The sequence below is a fragment of the Aulostomus chinensis genome, chromosome 11, assembly GCF_037954235.1.
Source record: "Aulostomus chinensis isolate RoL2024-O1b breed Wild chromosome 11, RoL_Achi_v1.0, whole genome shotgun sequence".
NCBI classification, from domain to species: Eukaryota; Metazoa; Chordata; class Actinopteri; order Syngnathiformes; family Aulostomidae; genus Aulostomus; species Aulostomus chinensis.
In genome coordinates, this window is record NC_141330.1 from 8568888 (window position 1) to 8581045 (window position 12158).

Genomic DNA, 12158 nt, shown 5'->3' on the forward strand with positions numbered 1-12158 from the left:
CCTTAGCTGATAACAGACATGCTATCATGACATTCCATATTTCCATTTAATTTCACTGAATCATATATAGTGTTGATGTAAAAATAGACACCCATGAGTAATAATAGAATCAGTGTGAATAGATGTATTATGTCTGCAGTGTGTGTCATGTTTTTATTTGGTTGCATGAAACATGAGTAATACAACTGATGAAAACATAGTTTATTCCTCCAAATGAGCAATTAAATAGTTTCAAATGCTATGTACCCATCCTGAGAGTTACATGAAGGCAAGCCGGTGAATACAGGACGAACAGGATCACGAGACACATCCTGCAACACAACTGAGGGGTGGAAGAGCGCCAAAAAGATGACACAAGAAGAACCGGGCGGTGTGAGAAACTCATGTGGTGTTTAATGAGTAACTGTTGGGGGAGAGGAGAGCTGGACAGAGAATACTTCTCATGGCCAAACATCCCTGAACTCAAATCTATTCATCTGATTTGGTGTGACTTTAAAGCCAACCAGTGTTTGATAGGAGAGCTGCAATGAGTTGGTTAAATGCTCCATACGGCAATGATCCCAAACCTTTGAGTTTGTAGTCCATTCACAAAATAAAAGGAAAGTTTAAGGGCGATGTGGTGCCTGTCTAACAGCAGCCATTAAAGCCTCTGTAAATAGACTTGTCTGCATGACTGCTTGGCACTTCAGCGTGTCTTCCTCAGTAGCATTTACTGCCTGCTGGGAAATTAATTGTTTACAATGAAGCATTTAAAGTGAATGTCCTTGGAATCTAGATGCAGGTGAGGAAAACTCCCTTAAAAGAATCACTGAAAAACAACAACAACAACAACAACAACAACAACAACAACAACAACAACAACAAAAAACTCAGAAACCACACAGAGAGCCAGGAGGGATCCCTTTTCTGGGAGACAAATTCAAGTTGTTCTCAATTATCTTTATCATTATAAATAGCTAAATAACTGACATCTTTCATGTTGTAAGACAAAATATAAATTACTCAATAACTGTAGAGAGGCAAGCTCATGTGGAGCCAAATAGGACATGAGTGAATGTCAAACTTTAAGCTAAAGCAAACAAAGCCCTTGTGTGAGACAAGCATTACCTAAGGACTTCATATTGTACAAACAAAGGAAGCTTTTATATGACTGATTCAAGCCATAAGGCAACATTGTGCTTTCTCACAACAGTCATGGCAACAGCAGATTATTTATTAACTACTGCTTTAGTGCTGAGAGGGAGGTGAATTGCTGTGTGACCAAAGGTTTGAATTCCGGTTTGACCTCTACATGATCATCCATCATCCTGGCCACTTTATGCTGACTTGAGTGTCATGCATCACTCCCACCAGGCTGAGGAGCATGTCTCTTCATGTGGGCATCGTAGGAGGGAGGGGAGGATACTTTTGGAGGACTATTGTTCACTTTGACTTCAGCATATTGTGATGAGTGATTCTCTAAGTCAAGCTGTACTGTCCTGTTGTCCCTTTTGAGGAAAACACTTAGGTCTGCATAATTCAGCTCCTAGCAAAGACAGGGTGAGGGAAACAAATAAGCAGAAAATACATGCTCATAAATATTGGCAGCAACACAAATATTTGACCATTATTGCTCAAAAGGAACACAACCACATGAAAGGACAAGAAAAAAGAAGAATAAAGTTGACACATACTACATAAGACAACCCCCCCCCTTTCCCTTCTGTCAGATTAATATCATTGTTCAAAGTCTGTTTTTGGGTCAGCAGCTCATTTACAGCCAATGTGCAATTTTATGAGAGAATAAAGGTTTGGAAAACAGCAGCACTGCAGCTCTTGTATTTGAATCTTTACATGGACTCATTTCCCACCACCAGCAGGATCTACATTTACTTTATTATTTTAAAAACAAAAAGTACCAGCTCAAGAGGGACTAGGTCAGAGTTAGAGGAACTACCGAGTCTTGTTTTCCGTTCAGTGTTTATGATTGGTTCAGTACATTTTGTTTCAACCGCCACGCTTAAAATAAATCAGCAAATCTATTCTTAGGATGCTGCAGCTACATCACGCAGCAGAATAATAAATGTTACAATCAATGTCCCAAAGACCAGGATTTACTAGCTGTTTTTGCTCAAAATGAAATGCAACAAGAAAATAGAAACATTTACCCATAAACAGAAAGTGTGGCACTTTTTCATTATCATCAAACTTATTTATCTAATCTTCAGGAACCATTTCAGGTTTGGGTACAGCATTTAGTTGAGAATGGGATATTTTGGGGTCAGAGATCAAATCTGCTGCGAGGAGTAAATGCATCCCATGTTATCGCTCTAATCCCACTCCAGCACACCGGTTTCTAATGATCGATATGTGGAATGCTACATCTGTCTCAAGTTACTGATAACACAAAGTTATGATGATCAATGAACCATCATCAGGCCTCGTCTCATTTATTCAGATCAATGCACTGTTAGTTTTTCGGGACAATTTTGGAAGAGCTTTAAATAATTAACCCAGTTATTCCAGGGCATGAACCTCTGGTGATATTTTACCTGGCTTGCTGAGTATGCTGTGTCGTCCTGGTATTCACCTCCTTGAAAATAAATTAGAAATAATCAGTGCTGCGGTTGATTAATGCTAGAAATAAATAAACCACACTTGTGCATCTTCTCCCTTTTTTGATCCGTCGCTCACAGATATTAACACTTGTATTATACTCACGTGCTGTAGTAGAGGTGTTTCTCTCAGAGAAGCGCTTTGACCATTTTCTATTAAAAGAGACAATTAGAGATCATTAATGTGTAAATTAGAACATTGGAAATGCATTATTTCGGGAGCACCGCAAATCATTGATGCCACTTTTTTCAAAATATTAAAGAAAAAGAAATTTATTGCGCGTAAATGGTTGTGAGAGATCTATGTTTACGAATTACAACGGAATACTCACTTTCTAAAGTTTGACCAGGATTTCAGGATTGTCATGATATAAAAGACACCAATAAAATACTTGGATTAAACACATCATAAACCAAATAATCCGTTGTGTTGACGTGTCACTGTGCAACTTTCAGTGACATTAAATCCAGATTTACACTAAAAAGAAAATACACCACACAGCTCATCAGAGGTGTGGGCTAATGCTCAGATACAGTTTTTGTGACATATATCTGACATATAGCATGGGATTAATGAACAATAATTTAGAAATGCAGGACTCAAACTGGAAAAACGCATATTTCATTTCATGGGATCTTTAACTTAAACCAGTGCCTGGCTTCAAAACTATTTACCACCTACCTCTTTTTATAAAGGTAGCATCCTCCTATAATGGCTGATACGCAGACAACACAGCATACGACCACGATTGCCGCGATGCAACCAGCTTCACATATTTTCTCAGCTGCAGAGGGACAAAAAGAAATAACAATGGGATTTTTTTTACATGGTTTTAAAAATGAAAGCAGCCCTGACATTTCGACATGCTTATAGATACAATGCATACAATTATATCTATTTGCACCTTTATATCTGCAGAAACACACTTAATGGATTTAATACTTTTGTTAAAAAGTTGTTTTTTTCTGCACTCTGATTAAAAAAGAAGTGATGCAGTAGGGTAAAACATTATAAGATACTTATTTATGAGTTATTGAAAGACAAAATCATTTTTTTTCTGATTAAACATTTCTTTATGAGTATTTTTTTTTTTTAATTCAGTGGAAGCTTAAGTCAACTCTTGACTATGTAGTTGCTAGAAACTTTTATCGAGACCAGTGGTTTAAACTATATGTCAGATGCATCGATGAGGTATTACAGACCTTTTACAGACAATGTATGCTCCCCCAATGATGTTCTTCCAGTCACATTATTCAGTGCTTTACAGGTGTATTTGCCACTGTCAGAGAATTCAGGAACGCTTTTAATGAGCATTGCTGAATTATGTATCTCTGTCCCATTCAGCATCCAAGAGTAACTAGCAGATGGAACAGACACAGCAGAGCATTTCAGTATCAATCTATGTTTTACATATATCTGACTTGGTCCTTCGATATGAACGCTCTCTGGCCCATCTGAAAGTTAGAGAGAGGCAAAATCAGGCATCGGTTGGAGTAAAATTGAAACAGAACCATGAGCACAGGTCAGTTACTTACAGTTAACAGTCATGCTGTATTTAACTTCCTCATAGTTGATGAGGTTGCTGATATTACAGGAATAATCTCCACTGTCAGATTTCCTCAGTGGGTGAAAAGACAAGACACTGCTGTGGTGGTAAAGCACCATGTTGTCAGCCAGGACCAGTTTGGAGCCGTCCTTCTTCCAGGTTCTATTAAAGATGGAACCACTGGCCTCGCAGGATAAATTCACTGAGTTCCCCTCTATTGGCTTGTTTGTTGCCGAAGCGATGGAAGCGCCTGAAATTCTAACTGTTGAGAGGAAGATGAGGAACTTTGGGTGAAAAATGTTGTCTGAGGTAATTATGTGGATTTCTGATACCTTATCTAAATAAGCAGAAAATAACCATTTTAAATAAACAATGCAGTTAATTATGTTATTTTTGTTTGTTTGCAGGAAAAGCTGTGATGCCCATATGACCCAAACTTGGTGGAGGGACGTACTTTTATCATTTTACCACTTTCACTTTGGAGACTGAGGCTGAGAAACACTGTTTTATACTTACTACTGTATAGCTAACAAATGGGGTATTGTTGTTTACATTTTAGCATCGTGGAGGCTATGTATCAGTCATTGCTTAATGATACAAAGGTGTATGTTTACGAAAGGATTTCCAAGGTTTTGCATTAAACTTTTTGCTCCGTAAAAGAGCAGTGACTCACTTAACTTGCAGGTTTACATTCCGTAAGAGTTTGACAATGATTACACACTAAACATACACAAACCATACTCAACGCTGGCATCGCAATAATCCAAGAACGTGCAACACTTATCTATGGAAAAAAACGTTTTCATTAATGATTTGATGAAATATTTTCCCCTGTTAACATATTATATCACACATTTAGCATTCAAACTCTACAACCACGGGATCAAAGGCATCTGGGAGAAATCCAGTATCAGAATTGCGTGATTTCAGACTTAACTGCATATACACATTTTTTCTCAGATAGTGTATGAAAAACACATTATTAAACCAGTTTTGTATGGAGAATAGTGTCATTGTTTCAATGAGTCGTATATAAAGTAAATATGTTTTCCCAAGACTCACCCAGTATGATTATAGCAGAAGGCTGAGATGCTCTATATCTCTTAGTTTTGTTGTTAAAGGCTTGACAGTTGTAGTTCCCACTCTGACTCTCTTGAACGTTCACCAGTCTGAGTTCTGGTCCAGTATTGGACAGCAGGTTTCCATTCAGAAACCACTGGTACAGGGCAGAGGGTCTGGAGTCAGCTGAGCAGGACAGGCTCAGGTTTGACCCTTCCTCAAAGTATCCTTGTGATGAAGATAGGTTGAAGTATACATCGTCTGGACCATCTGAATGAGGGTGTCAGAAAACAGAAGAATATTTCAAGATAGAATATCTCTGTGTTACTAATTGTATAATGAACATTGAAAGCCTGAATTTTCTCGTCGGTGTGTTAGCTAGTAACTCACAGCTGATGGAGAGATTCACTGATTTACTGAATTTATAACTAACAGCATTGGACACGTTGCACCAGAATGGACCCTGGTCATAGCGGGTCACGTTAACTATAGTGAGAGTGGAGCCTCCATCGGTGAGCTGAACTCTCCCACCAGCTGTGACCTCTGAGCTGCCGTTCAGCCAGAGGAAGGAGAGAGAAGATCCAGAGGAGGAGCAGGACAGACGGACGGAGCTGTTGGACTCCAACAAGTCTGTGCTGCTGGACTTTATCTTTATGTTGGATACTGGTGCTGTGACAGAAAAAACATTCTTACATTCCAGTTTGTATATCATGACTGTGAGAAGAACAGTCATTTAAACTTACCAAGCACAGTTAAAGATAAAGTCAGAGATGTTAGATGTCTCAGAGTTTTGTTGTTAAAGGCTCGACAGCTGTAGTTCCCACTCTGACTCTCCTGAATGTTCACCAGTCTGAGTTCTGGTCCAGTATCGGACAGCAGGTTTCCATTCAGAAACCACTGGAACAGGGCAGAGGGTCTGGAGTCAGCTGAGCAGGACAGGCTCAGGTTTGACCCTTTTTGGAAGTATTCTTGTGATGGTGATGTCATCAAAGCGATGTTTTCAGGGCCATCTGACAAACGCGGCACATTTCAAGACAAAACAAGAGTATAAATGTAGGTGTTTTTTTGTGAAAGGTAGCATGTGGCATGTAGAGTCCAGCATTATAATTATAATATAATTAGATGCAAAAAGACCTTGCACAAGGAATGGTTATATGGATAAATATACGACTGGCCGGATGTAAATAAAATAAAATCTCAAGTCATGGAAAAAAATTGCACAGAGGAACTCACAGCTGATGTAGAGGTGCACTGAGTCACTGGTGCCATTACTAACAGGATTGGACACGTTGCACCTGAATGGTCCCTGGTCATAGCGGGTCACGTTAACTATAGTGAGAGTGGAGCCTCCATCGGTGAGCTGAACTCTCCCACCAGCTGTGACCTCTGAGCTGCCGTTCAGCCAGAGGAAGGAGAGAGAAGATCCAGAGGAGGAGCAGGACAGACGGACGGAGCTGTTGGACTCCAACAAGTCTGTGCTGCTGGACTTCATCTGCACGTTGGAGACTGGATCTGTGATTCAAAGATAACTACTGAATCATACATGTCATACAAAGATGTGAATGTTTTGCAGGCATGCCTCATTGAAGTACTGTTCAAATCTTTTTAAGTAGGTTCTTAGTATGAATCGGCAACACAACTGCACATCATACCATTCAACTGCATGAATGACCGTATAAAATCACCAAAAGGCATACTTCCCGACCGTAAAATACTGTAGGTGAAATACCACTTGTGTGTGAATTGCTTCTCAATGATTCACCACTTGGTGGCTTGAACTCACAGAGATTTCTTGAGTCCAACATTCAGGAACTCCAGCCATTTACTTTTTAACTTGAGACTAACAGAGACAGACATCAAACAGAAGCTAAACTTTCCAAAATGATAGTTTAAAAAAACCCTCTGTTCTCAGGTTTCCCATTGTTAGTGTTCCACCTCCATTAGAGTCAAGCAAAAAAATATATGGCTGGTATTTTCTGAAATTGGAAGTCACTGAGAGGTCAGGCAGGAGGTAAAAATATCCTCAGTCATTTTTTGGTAGAATTATCACATAAAATCCTGGGATTGCAGACTCCTGTGACCCCAGGGGAGCCCTGTGCCTCTATTGGAGTTCATTTTCATGCCAATAAAACACTCTCTAAAATATACACACAATACAGCATAATTATGTGAAGCATCTGCTCACCAAATGTGTCCAGTGTGGTACTTCCTATCAAGTTGTCTGCAGTCGCTGAAAAAACACTAAGTCTGTATGTTCCCGTGTCATCAAGAGCCAAGTCCCTGATCTCCAGAGAGCCAGTAGATCTGAAGAGGGTGATCCTGTCCTCATACACCGGACTGGTCATGTTGACTTCATTGGTGGAGGTTATAACCGGTATTTCAACACTTCCATTGTTAAAAGTCCAGGACACTAAAAAAAAAGGCTGTTCTGTTGGCGTCAGTATTGTGGTGAACCTCACCGATCCTCCCACTGCTGCAGCCAGAGGTCCCTCCGGCAACACACTGGATCCTGTAGTTAAACCTGGAGGGGACAGTTACATGTTTGAGATGAACTGAAATCAACAGCAACGAGAATCACTGGGACAATCAGCGATTTGCTCTTATAGCTGTAAGAGTGTAGAGGGAGGAGAATAATCCCTAAAACAAACAAACAGACAAACATGAGAGGAAGAGGGACCTGATGTTGACTCAGCTCACCAGTAAACTAAATAAAATTTACAGGTTTGTTAATGTAATAGTATAGTTATGATATACTACTATAATATGTTAGAACATATTTGCTATCCAATGTTTCATATTGCACAGACAAATGTACCGCGACCTGAAAGTCTGGATTACCTGAACACATATTTAAGATTCTTACCTGTAAAAGTCAAAGAGAAGATCAAAATTAAAGGTAATATATCCATCGATCAACCGTCCTGAATCGTACACAGCTGAGAGGTTCAACTACCAAACTGTCCTCCTCATCTTCTGCCTCCTGTAATTATGGGAGGCATTGCTCAGGAAAAGCATAAAACATACCCACAATAGATAATGTGTTGCAAACTGCCAGCATGGTGGCATTAACAAAACTTCTTCAAACACTGAACAACATCGCCCTCCTGTGTTTGTGAATCCCTCAATTTAAACAGGAAGTTATACACAGGAAGTGAGGCCTGGTGGCTATTTGCAACTTCCTTCTCTTGGCATCTGTTTCTTTTGCTATTATTAGCATCAGTGCTGCACTCATGTGACACCACACATAAAGAAAAATCTATGTTTAACATCACAATGTTTCGATGTGTTTTGCAGTATTCAAATGTTGATTTAAATGCGCACGCTTGTTTTTGAAAAAATGTCTGCAAAGTGTTGTGCATCTGCTATCATTCTGTGTGTTTGAAACAGATCTTTGAGTTGGCGACATGGAGCTGAGATGAGCAGGTGTCTCTCTGGCAGCAGTTGTTTTTTTTATTGTGTTATGCAAGTTTGATGAGCCACACTATTAAAAATTTATTGGATGTAATAAGTGAACAAGCCAGTGAACTTCTTGATAACAAGTATTATTTATTGCAGACTCTCTCTGGGACCCATTCTTGCACACACACTGCTGACAGAAGGTCAGATAACATTAGAAGACCGCTGCAGACAGCAATGAACAATATGTTTGGCGGCGCAACCATACTACTTTTCCTATATTCAGGTAAGGAATATATTTCAAGAAATTATCAAAATATCCCTATTTGGAATGTTTGGTGTATATGTTAGTTAACTGAGTTGATATTTCAGCGGGTCTTTGCTGTGGAGCCGGTGTAATCACTGTCGACTCACTTCATGGGACAGTCGGACAGAGCGTGACCTTCATGACATCTTTAGCGCCAGCAGCGCAACCATTTCTGGCACTGACTTGGAGCTTCAATACCACCATCAATGTAGTAACCTTGACCAGCGCGGAGGTGGTGGGACAGGGCTATGAGGGCAGAATCACCCTGGATAAGTCCACTGGATCCCTGGTGCTCAGAAACCTGACTGAGAAAGACAGCGGCAAATATGAAGTGATGATTATTCCCTACGGTGCAGCACCCATTAAAGGAAGTGCTAAATTGGAAGTGAGAGGTTAGTATGATTTACAAATCTGACATATTACTACGTTGCTCAACCCTGGTGTTGAAAATCTCATCATTGTTTCATTCATGTCTGCTCACAGCCCAAGTGTCGAGGCCCACCATGGCCTGCCCCACAGAACACCTGATAGAGGGCAAAACCTCTGTCAACCTGACCTGTGATGGTATGGCGCTGAACAGAGTGTGGATGAAAGACGGCAAACCTCTGGTTCCTGGTGGCAGATTCAGCTTTCATGATGGCAACCGAGTGTTGTCCATCAACCCTGTTAACAGAACAGACACTGGGGAGTTTCTCTGCAACGTCAGCAATGATGTCAGCTTTGATACAGCCAAATGCAATCTTCGGGTCTTTTGTAAGTATTCTACGCTGTACTTTATATACAGCAGTTTCTGTTGCGTTACTACCTATTTTTCATCATGTGCTTACCATAATGCTTTTTATTCCATCTTAATGCTTATTTATTCAAGTCACATAATGATGGGAATGCATTACACGGAGGATGGATTCTCATATTTGAGATTCAAAACTGCATTATTCTCCTGAACATTTCATGCATTACACCCTAAAAAAAACCCTTTTTTTTATAAAAAAAAAAAAAAAATTTATGACTTCATAAAGTTTGTGTTCTGATTGCTTAACAATTTAATGTTGATGGAGCTTAAGAAGAAAAGTTCAGGTAATTTAACATAAGAGGTAGATAGGTAAGGTAAGTTTATTTGTTCTGAATCATTCGGATTTACGTCAACCTTATTTTATTTTCAGTCTATCGACTCCACTCAACTGCTCAAATCACGAAGGAAATATAATTTTTTCTCCTCAGATTTCTATCGTTCATCCTGCGATACCTATAAATAAAATTTAGAGTGACATTTTTGGCTCTTTGACCTCATGCTCGAGCACATGGCATCACTCCCACTCAAGAACACATCCTTTAAAATTCAAACAAAATCTCTAACAACTTCTGAGTTTCCAACTTTCATGAACAAATTTCTATATCTGTGAAAAAAAGAGAGAAAATTGTCTTCTGTCAGCTCACACTGACATCATCGGTACAGCACATGTTGAATTTGAGCTCCCTTCTGTGTGTTCTTATTCCTTTAGGAATTGTTTTTTTCTATGTCAGCTGCTCACAGTTTCACAGACATTTTGTGTTTTTCTGCAGGGAAATTCTCTTAGTAATTACTATTATCTTCATAATGATCCCTCTCCTCCTCTTCCTCATCTTTTCAGATGGACCTGACAAACCTAGAATCATCCAGATGCCGATAGGTGCAGAGCTTGAAGACAGCGTCACACTGATATGCTCCGCTGACTCGCTACCAATGGCATCATTCTCCTGGAAGTTCAGAAATATAATGATCTCAGGCCCTGTGCACTACATCCATGAGATGAGTGAGTGGCACCTGGGGAGGTACACCTGCACCGCGCGCAATGGTATCACGGGTTTGGAAGCTTCTGTGGGCCACATACTGCGTGGTATTTGAGTTCTTTTTCTCTCCCTCATATCTCTCAAATGAGTGAATGCCGATTAAAACTGAAACGACAGAGTAATGTTTCTTTCTTCTGATCCAGACTCCTCTTCTTCCATCAGAATGTCCATGATGGTTTGCACTGTCCTGACCTCGATGGGGCTCATATTAACCTAAAAAAACAACAACTGCATTTTGTGCGTGGGAATAGGTGTTATATACATGTATATACATATAGCACAGCCACTTTGATGTATACAGGCACCTCTTTCTATGTTTAATATCCACCTGTGTGTCTTCAAATGTTATCGCTATAAAAGAAAAGAGTTGAATGACAAATGACAAAAAGCTGTTATGTTTTTTGATTTTATTTGCTGATTTATGTGGCAGCTTATCATCTAGGAGGGAACAACGTGCATCCACAGCTGCTGTAATCTCGATGATAAATCAGCTTTTGCACTATTTGTGCTCTCAAGCCTCGTATAATTGATGGCACAACATTCTGTCTTTTGTCATTCAGCCCACTCTTGTCTGATGAAGAGTACAATGCTATTTAACACTGACTAACACCTGATAATGTCTTATCAAGGTGTCATTGTAATAAAAGTTTTATTAAACCTCATATCTCACATTTCATTGTGTGGTAATCAATGTCATCACGTACCTGCAGGGGGCGCCCTCATGTTTGCACTAATACATGATTTAGGGCTTCGCTATCATTTAGGTGACCTCAAAGTGGCCTGTTACCCAAAACTCTGATGTCACACATGATATATTGATGATGACGATGCATTCAAAAGAAGGAAATGTCAAAAAACCAAGATGGCAGAATGGAGCTTCAGGTTCATGAATCACCCACTTGGTCCTGTGTTTGGCCAGGTCTCGCTCGGAAAAGAGATCACCTGATCTCAAGTGACTACCTGGTAAAATAAAGGTTTTTTCAAAAAACAATCAGGGTTTCCAGGCAGTTGTTGCGTCCTGAATGTCTTTACAAACCATGAAGATAACGGGCGCATAAGGGGATCAAAATTTTCTTTTCTTCTGGTGTTAATTAAGAATAAACCCAGACCTCCATAATCCAGCAAAGCTCCTTCTTCACCGATGACGCTGATGCCACACCAATCAGCTGGTCTACCTCACACACAATTTTACCAGTATTCAAAAACATGATCCCAAATGACTTGAATCTCTCAATAATCTACACAGGTGGCTAACTCGATAACATTACTGCCAATGTGATTATGTTGATAAATTTGCATTTGCCCATTTCAAACAACAGGGGCACACACTCAAGCTCTCTCGCAATGCGCTCCCCCTACTAGTTTGGAGGGTGGGATTTGAGGCTAATTTTCAAACTAGCAAACAGCACCTTTATACATCAACAT

At 39.8% G+C, this 12158-nt stretch overlaps 2 protein-coding genes and 1 long non-coding RNA gene across 4 annotated transcripts; 2 read left to right on the plus strand and 1 right to left on the minus strand.

Annotated features, from left to right (window-relative positions):
* Positions 1-212: 212 nt before the first annotated feature.
* LOC147253109 (cell adhesion molecule CEACAM5-like) lies at positions 213-9197 on the minus strand. 2 transcript variants are annotated; one of them, XM_086217139.1, is made up of 13 exons: positions 9011-9197; positions 8064-8180; positions 7386-7721; positions 6434-6712; positions 5944-6210; positions 5591-5869; positions 5204-5470; positions 4131-4403; positions 3798-4049; positions 3277-3379; positions 2701-2747; positions 2532-2572; positions 213-1525 (listed from the first exon to the last, which is right to left on the minus strand). In XM_086217139.1, exons 2-13 carry the CDS (start codon positions 8107-8109, stop codon positions 1334-1336), a joined length of 2382 nt encoding a protein of 793 aa, XP_086073265.1. In that variant the 5' UTR covers positions 8110-8180; positions 9011-9197; the 3' UTR covers positions 213-1333. The 2 variants fall into 2 exon arrangements, with proteins under 2 accessions (XP_086073265.1, XP_086073266.1); XM_086217140.1 differs by lacking the exon at positions 9011-9197 and having other exon boundaries at positions 8064-8200.
* Positions 4082-5129, plus strand: LOC147253110 (uncharacterized). Its single transcript, XR_015118525.1, has 3 exons — positions 4082-4117; positions 4209-4450; positions 4549-5129. It is a non-coding gene; the product is annotated as an uncharacterized LOC147253110 (long non-coding RNA).
* Positions 8777-10950, plus strand: LOC147253111 (cell adhesion molecule CEACAM1-like). Its single transcript, XM_086217141.1, has 5 exons — positions 8777-8882; positions 8969-9295; positions 9387-9656; positions 10535-10780; positions 10877-10950. The coding sequence occupies exons 1-5, from the start codon at positions 8834-8836 to the stop codon at positions 10948-10950; spliced, it is 966 nt and encodes a 321-aa protein (XP_086073267.1). The 5' UTR covers positions 8777-8833.
* The last annotated feature ends 1208 nt before the right edge of the window (positions 10951-12158 follow it).

Bases quoted from the DNA above. Each gene is read 5' to 3' on its own strand.
- LOC147253109 (XM_086217139.1), bottom strand. From the start codon at position 8,109: ATGGATATATTACCTTTAATTTTGATCTTCTCTTTGACTTTTACAG. The intron at 4,404-5,203 runs GTGAGTCTTGGG...TCCTCTCAACAG, and splicing joins TTCTGCTATAATCATACTGG to TTAGAATTTCAGGCGCTTCC. The intron at 1,526-2,531 runs GTAAAATATCAC...TGTCTTTGCTAG, and splicing joins CAGCATACTCAGCAAGCCAG to GAGCTGAATTATGCAGACCT.
- LOC147253111 (XM_086217141.1), top strand. From the start codon at position 8,834: ATGAACAATATGTTTGGCGGCGCAACCATACTACTTTTCCTATATTCA. The intron at 9,296-9,386 runs GTTAGTATGATT...GTCTGCTCACAG, and splicing joins TGCTAAATTGGAAGTGAGAG to CCCAAGTGTCGAGGCCCACC. The intron at 9,657-10,534 runs GTAAGTATTCTA...TCATCTTTTCAG, and splicing joins ATGCAATCTTCGGGTCTTTT to ATGGACCTGACAAACCTAGA.